The 12,983-nt window shown below is 49.6% G+C and overlaps 1 protein-coding gene across 9 annotated transcripts in view; it reads right to left on the bottom strand.

Annotated features, from left to right (window-relative positions):
• ST8SIA5 (ST8 alpha-N-acetyl-neuraminide alpha-2,8-sialyltransferase 5) overlaps positions 1–3,948 on the bottom strand; it is a 47,313-nt gene extending 43,365 nt beyond the window's left edge. For 3 of the 9 annotated variants that reach the window (XR_005554508.1, XM_039325304.1, XM_039325303.1), the window contains exons 1-2: positions 3,458–3,948; positions 2,791–2,829 (exon numbers count right to left, since the gene is read on the bottom strand). Coding sequence is in view for 3 of the 9 variants with exons in the window: in XM_039325304.1 (XP_039181238.1) it covers positions 2,791–2,829; positions 3,458–3,588 (170 nt within the window). In the remaining 6 variants the exon portion in view is untranslated. Of the gene's footprint in view, positions 1–2,790; positions 2,830–3,119; positions 3,215–3,457 lie in introns of those variants that run through there. The other 6 variants (XM_039325309.1, XM_039325306.1, XM_039325308.1 and 3 more) reach the window with 6 other exon arrangements.
• Positions 3,949–12,983: the final 9,035 nt, after the last annotated feature.

The raw sequence follows: 12,983 nt of genomic DNA on the forward strand, positions 1-12,983 counted from the left end.
TTGTTGGAATTGGGTCTGTCTAGTTCAGTGGTTCTCAACCTGTGGGTCGGGACCCCATTTGGGGTCGAACGACCATTTCACGGGGGTCGCCAAACAAGGCTGTCCGCCATTTTTTCTCCCCTTTTCTTTGGCCACGCCCCTGGCACCCAGTGATGTATAAGTGGTTGGGGGTCACCACAATATGGGGAACTGTATTATGGGGTCGCGGCATTAGAAAGGTTGAGAACCACTGGTCTAGTTTAATGAAGAGAAGGACGAGGGGGGGACAGGATAGCAGCCTTCCAGTATCAGGGGCTGCCCCAAAGAAGAGGGGCCTGGCACTGGTGGCGGCTTCCTTGCCCTCCTCTTCCTCCTCCCCTTCTTCCTCTTGCTGCCCCCAAAGCGGCTCAGGTGGGCGCTGGGGCAAGAGGGGTGCCTGGGGGGGGAGCAGCCGGGCTGGCAGAGGGGCTGGCAGGGGCCGCGCGGCACCAGCCCCCACCGTGGCTCCATTGGATGGGCGAAGGGCGAGGCCGGGCAGCGCGGAGTCCTGGCTAGGGCGACCGCTTCCTCGCCCTCCTCCTCTCCTTCGTCCTGCTGCCCCCCAGGCGCCTCGGGCGGGCGCTGCCTCCACCGCGGCTCCATCGATGGGCGGAGGGTGAGGCCGGGCAGCGCAGAGTTCCAGCGGGGGCGGCGGCTGGACCAGGGGCGGCCGGGACTCCGACGATGCTGCCCTGTCGCTGCCGCTGGAGCCGCTGCCTCCTGTCCTGCTCCCCCTCCCCGCCCGTTTGGCTGAGGACGCGCAGAGGCCGGGGGCGGTGGGGACCCCCGACGATACTGCCGTAAGAGAGAGAAAGAGAGAGAGGAAAGAGAGAGAAGCAGAGTAAAAGAAAGAGGAAAGAGAGAGAGAAAGAGAAAGAAGGAGGAAACAGAGAAAGAGAGAGGAAACAGAGAAAGAGAGAGGAAAGAGAGAAAGAGAAAGAGGGAGGAAACAGAAAGAGAAAGAAGAGAGAAGGAGAGGAAAGAGAGAAAGAGAAGGGGAGAGGAAAGAGAAAAAGAGTGGAAAGAGGGAAAGAGAGGAAAGAGGGAGAGAGAGAAGAGAGAGAATGAGGAGAGAAAGAGAGAAAGAGAGAAAGAGAAAGAGAGAAAGAGGAAAGAGAGAGAGAGAGGAAAGAGAGAAAGAGGAAAGAGGAAAGAGAGCGAAAGAGAGAAAGAGAGAGAGGAATGGCGCTTCTCCAACCAGGCTGGGCGGAGCCGGCAGAGTGGCCTTCCTGCCCCCCCCTCCCCAGCCAACTGGATGGGGGGTTGGGGGTCACCACTACATGAGGAACTGTATTAAAGGGTCGCGGCATTAGGAAGATTGAGAACCACTGATCTCTCTCTCTCTCTCTCTCTCTGCAGCCGTATCTATCTATCTATCTATCTATCTATCTATCTATCTATCTATCTATCTATCTATCTCTATCTCTATTTCTATCTATCTATCTCTCTATCTCTATTTCTATCTATGCAGCCATATCTATCTATCTCTATTTCTATCTATCTATCTATCTATCTATCTATCTATCTATCTATCTATCTATGCAGCCATATCTATCTATCTATCTATCTCTATTTCTATCTATGCAGCCATATCTATCTCTATCTCTATCTCTATTTCTATCTATCTATCTATCTATCTATCTATCTATCTATCTATCTATCTATCTCTATTTCTATCTATGCAGCCATATCTATCTATCTCTATTTCTATCTATCTATCTGTCTGTCTGTCTGTCTATCTATCTATCTCTATCTATCTCTATTTCTATCTATCTATATATGCAGCAATATCTATCTATCTCTATCTATCTCTATTTCTATCTATCTATATATGCAGCAATATCTATCTATCTCTATCTATCTATCTCTATATCTATCTATCTATCTATCTATCTATCTATCTATCTATCTATCCAGCCATCTCTCTCTCTCTCTCTCTCTCTCTCTCTCTCTCTCTCTCTCTCTCTCTCTCTCTCTCTGTAAAGTCTTGTGCCATCTTGTCAAGTCTGTGACAGCCAAAGCTTCCACGGACTATTTCACTCAATGTGACGCGCTGTCGTCTTGTAAGGCAGGGGTCCCCAAACCCCCCACACACACAGTCCGTGGACCGGTACCGGGGCCACGGCATGCCAGCAACTACACAAACAAGCAGAGCCCCATTTTGGGGATGCAGGCAGCACACAAAACCACGCACCCTCGGGCCACGGAAAAAACTTCTTTCCACGGAACCAGTCCCAGGTGCCCCGAAGGTTGGGGACCCCTGTTGTAAGGCACCCCAAAAGCCATCCATGGTTTTTGTTTTGTTTTTTTAGATCAGCCTGCAATTGTCCACAAGACTTAGGGATGAATGAGCAGGGGGTTGGACTGGATGACCTCCAAGTTCCCTTCCAACTTTATTATTATTACGGATCATCGCACAGTCAGTCAGATGTTCAGACTGAATTTGGCATTTTGTCTACCTATCGAGTCCTTCCCAAGGACATGAGATGATGATAATGATGATATTATTATTATTATTATTATTATTATTATTATTATTATTATTATTATTATTATTATTTATTTTAAATAAAACTCAGGCACCTGCACAACACACGCAGCAGTACAGCTGCCTACTAACTCAGTTACTGAATTAACCCATTTTCCGGGTTCGGGCGATACGCTGGTATAATTTAACCAGGTTATTGGGGGGGAATCAATTCGGATTGATGACCCTTGAAAAGGGTCCCCCAGCCAGATGGCTTTTTCTCTCCGTCCCCAACCCGGCCTTACCCTGAGAGATGACCTGCAAGGCTCCGTTCACACCACAGGCTGCACCGCAGAAGAAGAAGAACAAGAAGAACAAGAAGGAGAACAAACCAAGGTTACCAGCCACCAAGCAGAAAAGGAGACGCATCCCAGCATCCCTGGCTAAATGGGGTTTGTTTCTCCTGCTGCGCCCACCACCCACCCACCCTTTGGGGCTCCTTTGAGTCTGAAGGGTTCCTCTCCCGGGGGGGGGGGACGAGGGAGGAAGGCCGGCCAGGGGTTTGAATGCGGTAACCCGGGTTCACAGAGGGTCGTGGGAAGGCAGCCCAGCCTCTCCCCTTCCCGCGTGTTACCTCTTCAGGTAGTTCCTCCCGGAGAGGATCTGCTGCAGCAGGGTGACCAGGGCGAAGGCGGGGCGGGGGAGGCAGGCCGGCCGGCCGGCCAGGGGTTTGAATGCGGTAACCCGGGTTCACAGGGGGTCGTGGGAAGGCAGCCCAGCTTCTTCCCCTTCCCGCGTGTTACCTCTTCAGGTAGTTCCTCCCGGAGAGGATCTGCTGCAGCAGGGTGACCAGGGCGAAGGCGGGGCGGGGGAGGCAGGCCGGCCGGCCGGCCAGGGGGTTGAATGCGGTAACCCGGGTTCACAGGGGGTCGTGGGAAGGCAGCCCAGCTTCTTCCCCTTCCCGCGTGTTACCTCTTCAGGTAGTTCCTCCCGGAGAGGATCTGCTGCAGCAGGGTGACCAGGGCGAAGGCGCAGACGAAAATGAAGAGCAAAGTTCGGTTCCCCAGCAGGTCCCGGTTGAAGGTCGGGTCCGTGTAGCCCATCCTGGCGGCGGCGGGGTGGGCGAGCCGGGCAGAAACCCGTCCGGTTCAGCCCCGGCCCGGAGCCCGAGTCACGCCGGGGGAGGCCGTCGGGGCGGCCAGGCGGCCCCGCCGAGCGCAGCAGCGGCCGCCCCCGCCGCCGCCGCCGCCAAGGACGCGGCGCCCCCGCATGGCCGAGCCTGGCCGGGGACGGAGGAGCGGCGCGGCCGGCCCCGCCGCGAACTTCCCGGGAAGACGCCGCGGCGGGAGCGAGGAAGGCGGAGACGCTGCTGCTGCTGCTGCTGCTGCTCGCGGCCGAAGCGAAGGCGAGCGGGGCCGGCGCGTGCCGAGCGAGCCGGTCGGCCGGCCGAGGCGGGCGCGGAGAGCCGCAGTTCCAAAGGAGGGAGGGAGGGAGGGGGGGGAGGACGGGGGGGAGGGTCTGGTTTGGAGGGAGGGGGAGGGTGGGGGAGGGGTCTCAGTGGGCGGGGGGAGGGAGGAGGGTCTCGTGGGGGGAGGGAGGGAGGACGGGGGGGGAGGGTCTGGTTGGAGGGAGAGGGGAGGACGGGGGAGGGGTCTCAGTGGGCGGGGGGAGGGAGGGAGGAGGGTCTGGTGGGGGGAAGGAGGGAGGACGGGGGGAGGGTGTGGTTTGGAGGGAGGGGGGAGGACAGGGGAGGGGTCTCAGTGGGCGGGGGAGGGAGGGAGGAGGGTCTCGTGGGGGGAGGGAGGGAGGACGGGGGGGGTCTAGTTGGGAGGGAGGGAGGCTGGGGGGGTCTCATTGGGAGGAGGGAGGCCAGGGGTCTTGGGAGGGAGGGAGGCTGTGGGGGTCTCATTGGGATGGAGGGAGGCCGGGGGTCGAGGGAGGGAGGGAGGTTAGGGGTCTCGTTGGGAGGGAGGGAGGCCGGGGGTCGAGGGAGGGAGGGAGGCTGTGGGGGTCTCGTTGGGAGGGAGGAAGGCTGGGGGTCTCGGGAGAGAGGGAGGGAGGTTGGGGGTCTCATTGGGAGGGAGGGAGGGAGGGAGGGAGGCCATGGGTCTCGGGAGGGAGGCTGGGGGGTCTCATTGGGAGGGAGGGAGGCTGGGGGTCTTGGGAGGGAGGGAGGGAGGGAGGCTGTGGGGGTCTCATTGGGAGGGAGGGAGGGAGGCTGTGGGGGTCTCATTGGGAGGGAGGGAGGCTGTGGGGGTCTCATTGGGAGGGAGGGAGGCTGTGGGGGTCTCATTGGGAGGGAGAGAGGCCAGGGGGGGTCTTGTTGGGAGGGAGGGAGGGAGGGAGGAAGGTCTCATTTAGCAGGGAAGAGGGAGGCCAGGAGGGGGGGGCTTCTCTTCCACCACCTGGCTCCACTCCGCAGGGCTTCCCGCCTTGCCTCCCGCTTCTTCTTCCTCTCTCCTTCCTTGACTCCGCCGGCCCATCCAGCCACGGAGGAACTGAGCGAGCTCACGGCGCCTAGCTCGGAGGGCGCCGGCTGGACCCGCGTCAGACTAGAGAGACTTTCAAGGCTTTCCCACTCCCACACGAAACTCTTCCCCCCGCCCCACGTCCAACGTTTGAGGTGTTTTACAGGTAAGTACAGATTGGGCGAGATCTGGCTCAAAAACAGCAACTGGGAGAGGGACCTCGGAGTCCTAGTGGACGATCGCTTGACCATAAGCCAGCCGTGTGCAGCAGCAGCCAAAAAAGCCAACACAATCCTGGGTTGTATAAACAGAGGCATAGAGTCAAGATCAGGCGAAGTATTAGTACCGCTTTATAAAACTTTGGCCACCAAAGAATGGAGGCCTTTGAACTCTGGTGCTGGAGAAGACTCCTGCGAGTCCCTTGGACTGCAAGGTGTCCAAACCGGTCAGTCCTAGAAGAGATCAACCCTGACTGCTCTTTAGAAGGCCAGATCCTGAAGTTGAAACTCAAGTACTTTGGCCACCTCATGAGAAGGAAGGACTCACTGGAGAAGAGCCTAATGCTGGGAAAGATGGAGGGCAAGAGAAGAAGGGGATGACAGAGGATGAGATGGCTGGATGGAGTCACTGAAGCAGGAGGTGTGAACTTAAATGGACTCCAGAAGATGGTAGAGGACAGGAAGACCTGGAGGAACATTGTCCATGGGGTCGCGATGGGTCGGACACGACTTCACAATTAACAATTAACAACAACAATAAAACCCTAATGAGGCCACACCTGGATATTGAAGCCATTTTTGGTCACCATATCACAAAAAAGATGTTGAGAGCTTGGAAAAAGTTCAGAGAAGAGCAACTAAGAGGATCCAAGGCCTGGAGACCAAAACATACGAAGAACGGCTGCGGGACTTGGGTCTGGCTAGTCTAAAGAAAAGAAGAAATAGGAGAGACGTGATAGCAGAGTTCCAGTATTTGAGGGGCTGCCACCAAGAAGGGGGGGGTCACGTTATTCTCCTAAGCACCAGAGGGCAGGATGAGAAACAATAGTTAGAAATTGACCAAAGAAAGAAGCAACCTGGAGTTAAGGAGTAACTTCCTAACAGTAAGGACAATCGACCAGTGGAACAGCTTGCCACCAGAAATCGTGGGTGCTCCATCACTGGAGATTTTTATGAAGAGATGGGCCAATCACCTGTCTGAGATGGTATGGGACTGTTCTCCTGCTTGAGCTGGGGGCTGGACTAAAAGACCCCCAAGGTCCCTTCCAGCTCTATTCTATTCTATTCTATTCTATATTCCAATATCTGTTCTATTCTGTTCTGTTCTGTTTTGTTCCATTCCGTTCCACTCCACTCCATTCCTATTCTGTTATTTTGAATTTTATTCTGCTTCTATTTTATTCTATTCTATTCTATTCTATTCCATTCCATTCCATTCCATTCCATATATTCTATTCCATTTCATATATTTCTATTCTACTCTACTCTACTCCACTCCACTCCTTTATTCTAGTCTTGTCTAGTTAGTCTATTTCATATTTTCTATTCTATTCCATTCCATTCCATTCCTTCATTCTAGTCTAGTCTAGTTAGTGTATTCCATATTTTCTATTCTATTCCATTTTCTATTCTATTCCTATTCCTATTTTATTCCTATTCTATTCTATTCTATTCTGTTCTATTCTATTCTATTCTATTCTATTCCATTCCACATTCTATTCCATTCCATATTTTCTATTCTATTCCATTCCATTCTATTCCATTCCATATTATCTATTCTATTCTATTCTATTCTATTCTATTCTATTCTATTCTATTCTATTCTATTCTATTCCATTCCATTCCATTCCACATTCCATTCCATTCCATATTTTCTATTCTATTCCATTCCATATATCCTATCCTATCCTATCCTATCCTATCCTATTCCATTCTATTCTATTCTATTATTCTATTCTATATTCCAATATCTATTCTATCTTATCCCATCCCATCCCATTCTATTCTATTCTATTCTATTTTCTTTCCTATTCTCTATTTTCTATTCTATTTTATTCTAAAAAAGATAGTCCTCAACTTACCAGCAGTTCATTTAGTGACCGTTCAAAGTTACAAAGCCCTGAAAACAGTAACTTTGGACCGTTTTTCACACTTAACAATCGTTGGAGCATCCCCCAGGGTCGTGCGATCAACGTTCAGCCACTTGGAAAGTGACTCATAGTTATGACGGTTCTTTGCAATCTTTGGACGAGCAGAGTCCACGGGGGGAACCAGATTCAGTTAAGAAGGGTGTCACTAGCTTAACAACTGCAAGGGATTCGCTTATCAACGGTGCCAAGAAAGGTCGCAAAACGGAGCAAAAGTTAACAAATGTCTCGCTTAGCAACAGAAATTTTGTGGGGTCAATTGTGGTCGTTAAGTTGAGGACTGCCTGCAATCGCAAGAGAAAGAAGACGGGGGCCTTGTCCCTGCCTCGCTGCTGCCTCTCTTGATTCATTTAGTGATCGCCCCTGCGAAAAATGCTCTGAAAGGAGTTGAGGGCCTGGATGGAGGACTTGAGATTGACCTTGGGGGGGGGGGGGAAAGCAAGATGGAAAGAGAGGTCTTGCAAAGAGGGGATACCTGGGTCAAGAAGGGGTCTTCGGGAGCATGTCCCAAAGGTGCATCTTCAGGAGGCAACTTGGACTTTTTTTGTTTTTCTTTGAAGATGTTTCGCTTCTCCTCCAAGAAGCTTCTTCAGCTCTGACCGGATGGTGGAGGAATGGAAGGATTTATACTCCTTGCAGACTGCTGGTCATTTGCATCTTTTTTAGAGAGTGGTTGAGGCCACTTGGAGGTTTATCTCTGTGTCCTCGGGGTCACCTGAGTGGTGCAAATGGGTGTGGAGCCTTTTCTTTAAGACGTTTCCCTTCCCATCCAAGAAGCTTCTTCAGTTCTGACTGGAATAGTGGGGAATGGAAGGATTTATACTCCTTGCAGACTGCTGGTCATTTGCGTCCTTTTAGAGAGTGGTTGAGGCCACTTGGAGGTTTATCTCTGTGTCCTCAGGGTCACCTGAGTGGTGCAAATGGGTGTGGAGCCTTTTCTTTAAGACGTTTCCCTTCCCATCCAAGAAGCTTCTTCAGTTCTGACTGGAATAGTGGGGAATGGAAGGATTTATACTCCTTGGAGACAGCTGGTCGTTTGTGTCCTTTTGAGAGTTGTTGAGGCCACTTGGAGGTTTGTCTGTGCCCTCAAGGCCACCTGAATGGTGCAACCCCGTCCTTTCAGCAGTCCCAAGAAGGCTCCACACCCATTTGCACCACTCAGGTGATCCTGAGGACACAAGTAAGCCTCCAGGTGGCCTCAATGACTCCCTAAAAGGATGCAAATGACCAGCTGTCTGCAAGGCGTATAAATCCTTCCACTCCCCACCACCCAGTCAGCATAGTAATAATAGTAATAATAATAATAATAATAATAATAATAATAATAATAATAATAGTAATAAGTAAAGTTGGAAGGGACCTTGGAGGTCATCTAGTCCAACCCCCTGCTCAGGCAGGAAACCCTACACCATTTCGGACAAATGGCTGTCCAGTCTCTTCTTAAAGACTTCCAGTGTTGGAGCATTTACAGCTTCTGGAGGCAGGTGGTTCCACTGGTTAATTGTTCTGACTGTCAGGAAATTTCTCCTTAGTTCTAGGTTGCTTCTCTCCTTGATGAGTTTCCATCCATTGCTTCTTGTCCTGCCTGCTTTGGAGAATAGCTTGATTACCTCTTCTTTGTGGCAGCCCCTGAGATATTGGAGCACTGAAGAAGCTTCTTGGATGAGAAGGGAAACGTCTTAAAGAAAAGGCTCCCCCCCCTTTGCACTACTCAGGTGACCCTGAGGACACAGATAAACCTCCAAGTGGCCTCAACGACCCTCTAAAAGGATGCAAATGACCAGCTGTCTGCAAGTAGTATAAATCCTTCCGTTCCCCACCATCCAGTCAGAACTGAAGAAGCTTCTGGGATGAGAAGTGAAATGCCTTCAAAGAAAAACAAGGAAGTCCAGTTGCCTCGTGAAAAAGCACCTTTGGGACAACCAGGACCTGGATGACGGACAAGTCTCCATAGATTGATGATGATCACCCCATCACGCTCACCTTCAGTGTTCCTCATCTGTATTCAGGTTCAGTGTTTCTCACCTTGCCAGCGTTCAAACGTAATTTTTGGGACAGAGCCCAAAATTGGAGTAATGCTCGTGATTTGTAAAGAGCTTACGTGAGCAATTACTCACTTCGGTGAGTTAGTTTGATGCATTTTCTTTCCTCCCATTCAATCACATCTGATTCTCGGAGGCTGCCTTTGTACAATCCTTGCAGTTTGCTTGGCAAGGCTTTTTTTTTTTAAATTAAATTTTATTAATAATACAAAATTAAAAACACATTGGACATAGATATGATGTCACTGGTTCCATACCTCTTCCATCACTTTACAGCAGCGGTTCTCAACCTGTGGGTCGGGACCCCATTTGGGGTCCAATGACCATTTCACGGGGGTTGCCAAACAACACAGTCCGCCATTTTTTTCCCCTTTTCCTTAGCTGTGCTACTTCCTTTTATTCTATTGGCTTTTTAAAGCCAATAGAATAGACTCTCTTGAATAGAGTCTAATTCTATTGGCTTTCAAAAGCCAATAGGAATTGTCCAGGCTGTCTCTGCCCTGCTGAGCCCGCAAAAGTCCTATTCTGCAAACGGTGCTGCACCAGTTGAGTAGTCCTCGACTTACGACCGGTTGGGGGTCGCGGCATTAAAAAGGTTGAGAACCACTGGAATAGACTCTCTTGAATAGAGTCTAATCTATTGGCTTTCAAAAGCCAATAGGAATTGTCCAGGCTGTCTCTGCCCTGCTGAGCCCGCCAAAAGTCCTATTCTGCAAACGGTGCTGCACCAGTTGAGTAGTCCTCGACTTATGACCAGTTGAGTAGTCCTCGACTTACGACCGGTTGGGGGTTGTGGCATTAAAAAGGTTGAGAACCACTGCTTTACAGTAATATTAGTACTCATATAGACATATAGTTCTTGAGCTTGCTCGCTGTTTATAATATAATATTAACACTTTGTCCCTTATTTCTGTATATTTATTTATCTTTTAAATATACCGTATTTTCCGGCGTATAAGGCGATTCGGCATATAAGACAGCCCCCGACTTCGGTGCTGATTTCCATGCCTAGAAAGTCGTCTTATATGCCGGAAACTACCGTAATTTCCAGCGTATAAGACGACTCGGCGTATAAGACATCCCCCGATTTCCATGCTTTAGAAAGTCGTCTTATATACTGGAAAATATGGTACATTTGTCTGTAATCTATAATTTTAATCTAACACTATACATTTGTCTTGGCTACCCTTTTGTTATCTATCCAATCATAAAATTGTTCCCAGATTTTGTAGTACATAGTTTCACTTTTAACCTTGAGTTCCAATATAAGTCTATCCATTTCTGCCCAATTGAAAATTTTCAGTAATATTTCCTCTTCGGTTGGAATATCTTTTTTTTTTCCATTTTTGAGCGAAGGCTATTCATGCCGTTGTTACTATATGCAGTATTTAGTAGGGAAGGCAAGACCATAAGTAAACTACATCGATATTTGTTAGAGCAAGCTATGATCGAGGAACAGGTGAAAGAAACGTTGGTAATTTGGTGTAAATATTTTGGGCACAACATCGATTTGGATAATTGGCAAAGTTTATGGGGAACCTAAAAATTACTTGAGCAACCCCCTATAAGGAAAACCTCTATAAGTTCTTTTATAGGCAAGGCTTTTTTTCACAAGCACGGGTCGTCCTTCGCTTACAACCACGATTGAGCCCAACATTTCTGTTGTTAAGTGAGACATTTGCCCCATTTTATGACCTGTCTTGCCACCGCTGTTCAGTGAATCACTGCAGATGGTAAGTTAGTAACCTGGTTGTTGTGAATCTGGCTTCCCCCATTGACTTTTGTCAGAGCGTGCACAGTCTTATTGCGCAGTGATAACCCAGGAGTAAACACAGGAAACAGTGCTTTGTATTAAATGGTGGCTTATCTTACACTAGCTACAATATGCACTAGGAACAAAATACACACACGTGCTAACACAGCAGGATCCAACACAGCAGTTACAGCAGGAAAATGGAAGAGAGAGAAAGACACACTAGCAAAGCCTTCCCTTTTATACTGATGCTCTTAAAGCAGTGATTCTCAACTTTTCTAATGCCGTGACCCCATAATACAGTTCCCCATGTTGTGGTGACCCCCAAGTGGCTGTGGCCACCAATAAGAGGGAGTAGGACAGCTAGGGAAAAAAATGGCGGACAGCATGGTTTGGTGACCCCCGTGAAATGGTCATTCGACCCCAAATGGGGTCCCGACCCGAAGGTTGAGAACCACTGTCTTAAAGGGACACAGACCCTGCTGAGTCATTTCCATCATTACATATTACATTACATTACATCATCTTGCATCATTACATAAGCTGGTGACTTATCTTACACTATCTACAATATGCACTAGGAATAATATACATACACGTGCTAATATAGCAGGATCCAACAAAGCAGTTACAGCAGGAAAATGGAAGAGAGAAGAGAAAGACACACTAGCAAAGCCTTCCCTTTTATACTCGGGCTCTTAAAGGGACACAGACTCCCCTTTTACAACCTTCTGACAAGCAAAGTCAAGGGGGGGGGAAGCCCGAGTCACTTAACAACTGTGTGACTAACTTAACTACAGCAGTGATTCACTTAACAATCGTGGCAAGTGAAGTCATGAAATGGGGCAAAATTTGAAAACAAACTTTTAAGGCAGGGCTCCCCAACCCCCGGGCCGTAGACCAGTACCGGGCCACGGCATGCCAGCACCCGGTCCACACAAACAAGGAAAGCCCCATCCGCGGGATGCAGGCAGCACACAAAACCACGCGCTCTCTGGTCCATGGAAAAACCTCTCTCTCCACGGAACCGGTCCCTGGTGCCCCAAAGGTTGGGGGCCTCTGTGGTAAGGGCTGCTGGGATATATCACTAAGTGAACGGACCTCCTTCCCCTGGGCTTTCATGCTGGCCTGTTTCATCCATTTGTTTATTTATTTGGGTCTCCCTCGGCCATTAATTCCCCCAGCAGTCCTCTTTTGATGAGTTATGGCAGGATGGGGGGTGGAGGCAATTGCTTTTATTGCGATGTCCGCCCCAGCCTTTGGTTTGGCTCTCCATTCTGAAAGGTTTTCACTCCCCCGAAATGTTCTAGGCGGGTTTAGAATTTGGTCAAAGCGCTTCTGCGTTCTTTGTGACTAGAAGCAGTGGCGAGAGACATTTCATGAATAAATAATGCCATCTCGGCAATAAACCGAAATTTAACAATGTCACGAGAGATGAAGGCTGCAGGACTGTTTAAACCAAGGGCACCCCAGCCCCTAAGTGGCTTTCTTTCTTTCTTTCTTTCTTTCTTTCTTTCTTTCTTTCTTTCTTTCTTTCTTTCTTTCTTTCTTTCTTTCTTTCTTTCTTTTTTCTTTCTTTCTTTCTTCCTTCCTTCCTTCCTTCCTTCCTTCCTTTCTCTTCTTTCTTTTCCTTATTTGTTTCTTTATATTTTCCTTCCTTCCTTCCTTCCCTCCCTCCCTCCCTCTGTCTCTCTTTACTTACTTACTCTCAGTCTCCTGGTGATTGGCCCACAGACACCCAGCTGGCTTTCATGGCTAAGGCGGGACTAGAACTCTCAGTCTCCTGGTGATTGGCCCACAGACACCCAGCTGGCTTTCATGCCTAAGGCGGGACTAGAACTCTCAGTCTCCTGGTGATTGGCCCACAGACACCCAGCTGGCTTTCATGCCTAAGGCAGGACTAGAACTCTCAGTCTCCTGGTGATTGGCCCACAGACACCCAGCTGGCTTTCATGCCTAAGGCGGGACTAGAACTCTCAGTCTCCTGGTGATTGGCCCAAAGACACCCAGCTGGCTTTCATGCCTAAGGCGGGACTAGAACTCACAGTCTCCTGGTGATTGGCCCAAAGGCACCCAGCTGACCTGAACT

This window comes from Crotalus tigris, unplaced genomic scaffold, assembly GCF_016545835.1.
Source record: "Crotalus tigris isolate CLP2741 ecotype Arizona unplaced genomic scaffold, ASM1654583v1 scf7180000024324.182252, whole genome shotgun sequence".
NCBI classification, from domain to species: Eukaryota; Metazoa; Chordata; class Lepidosauria; order Squamata; family Viperidae; genus Crotalus; species Crotalus tigris.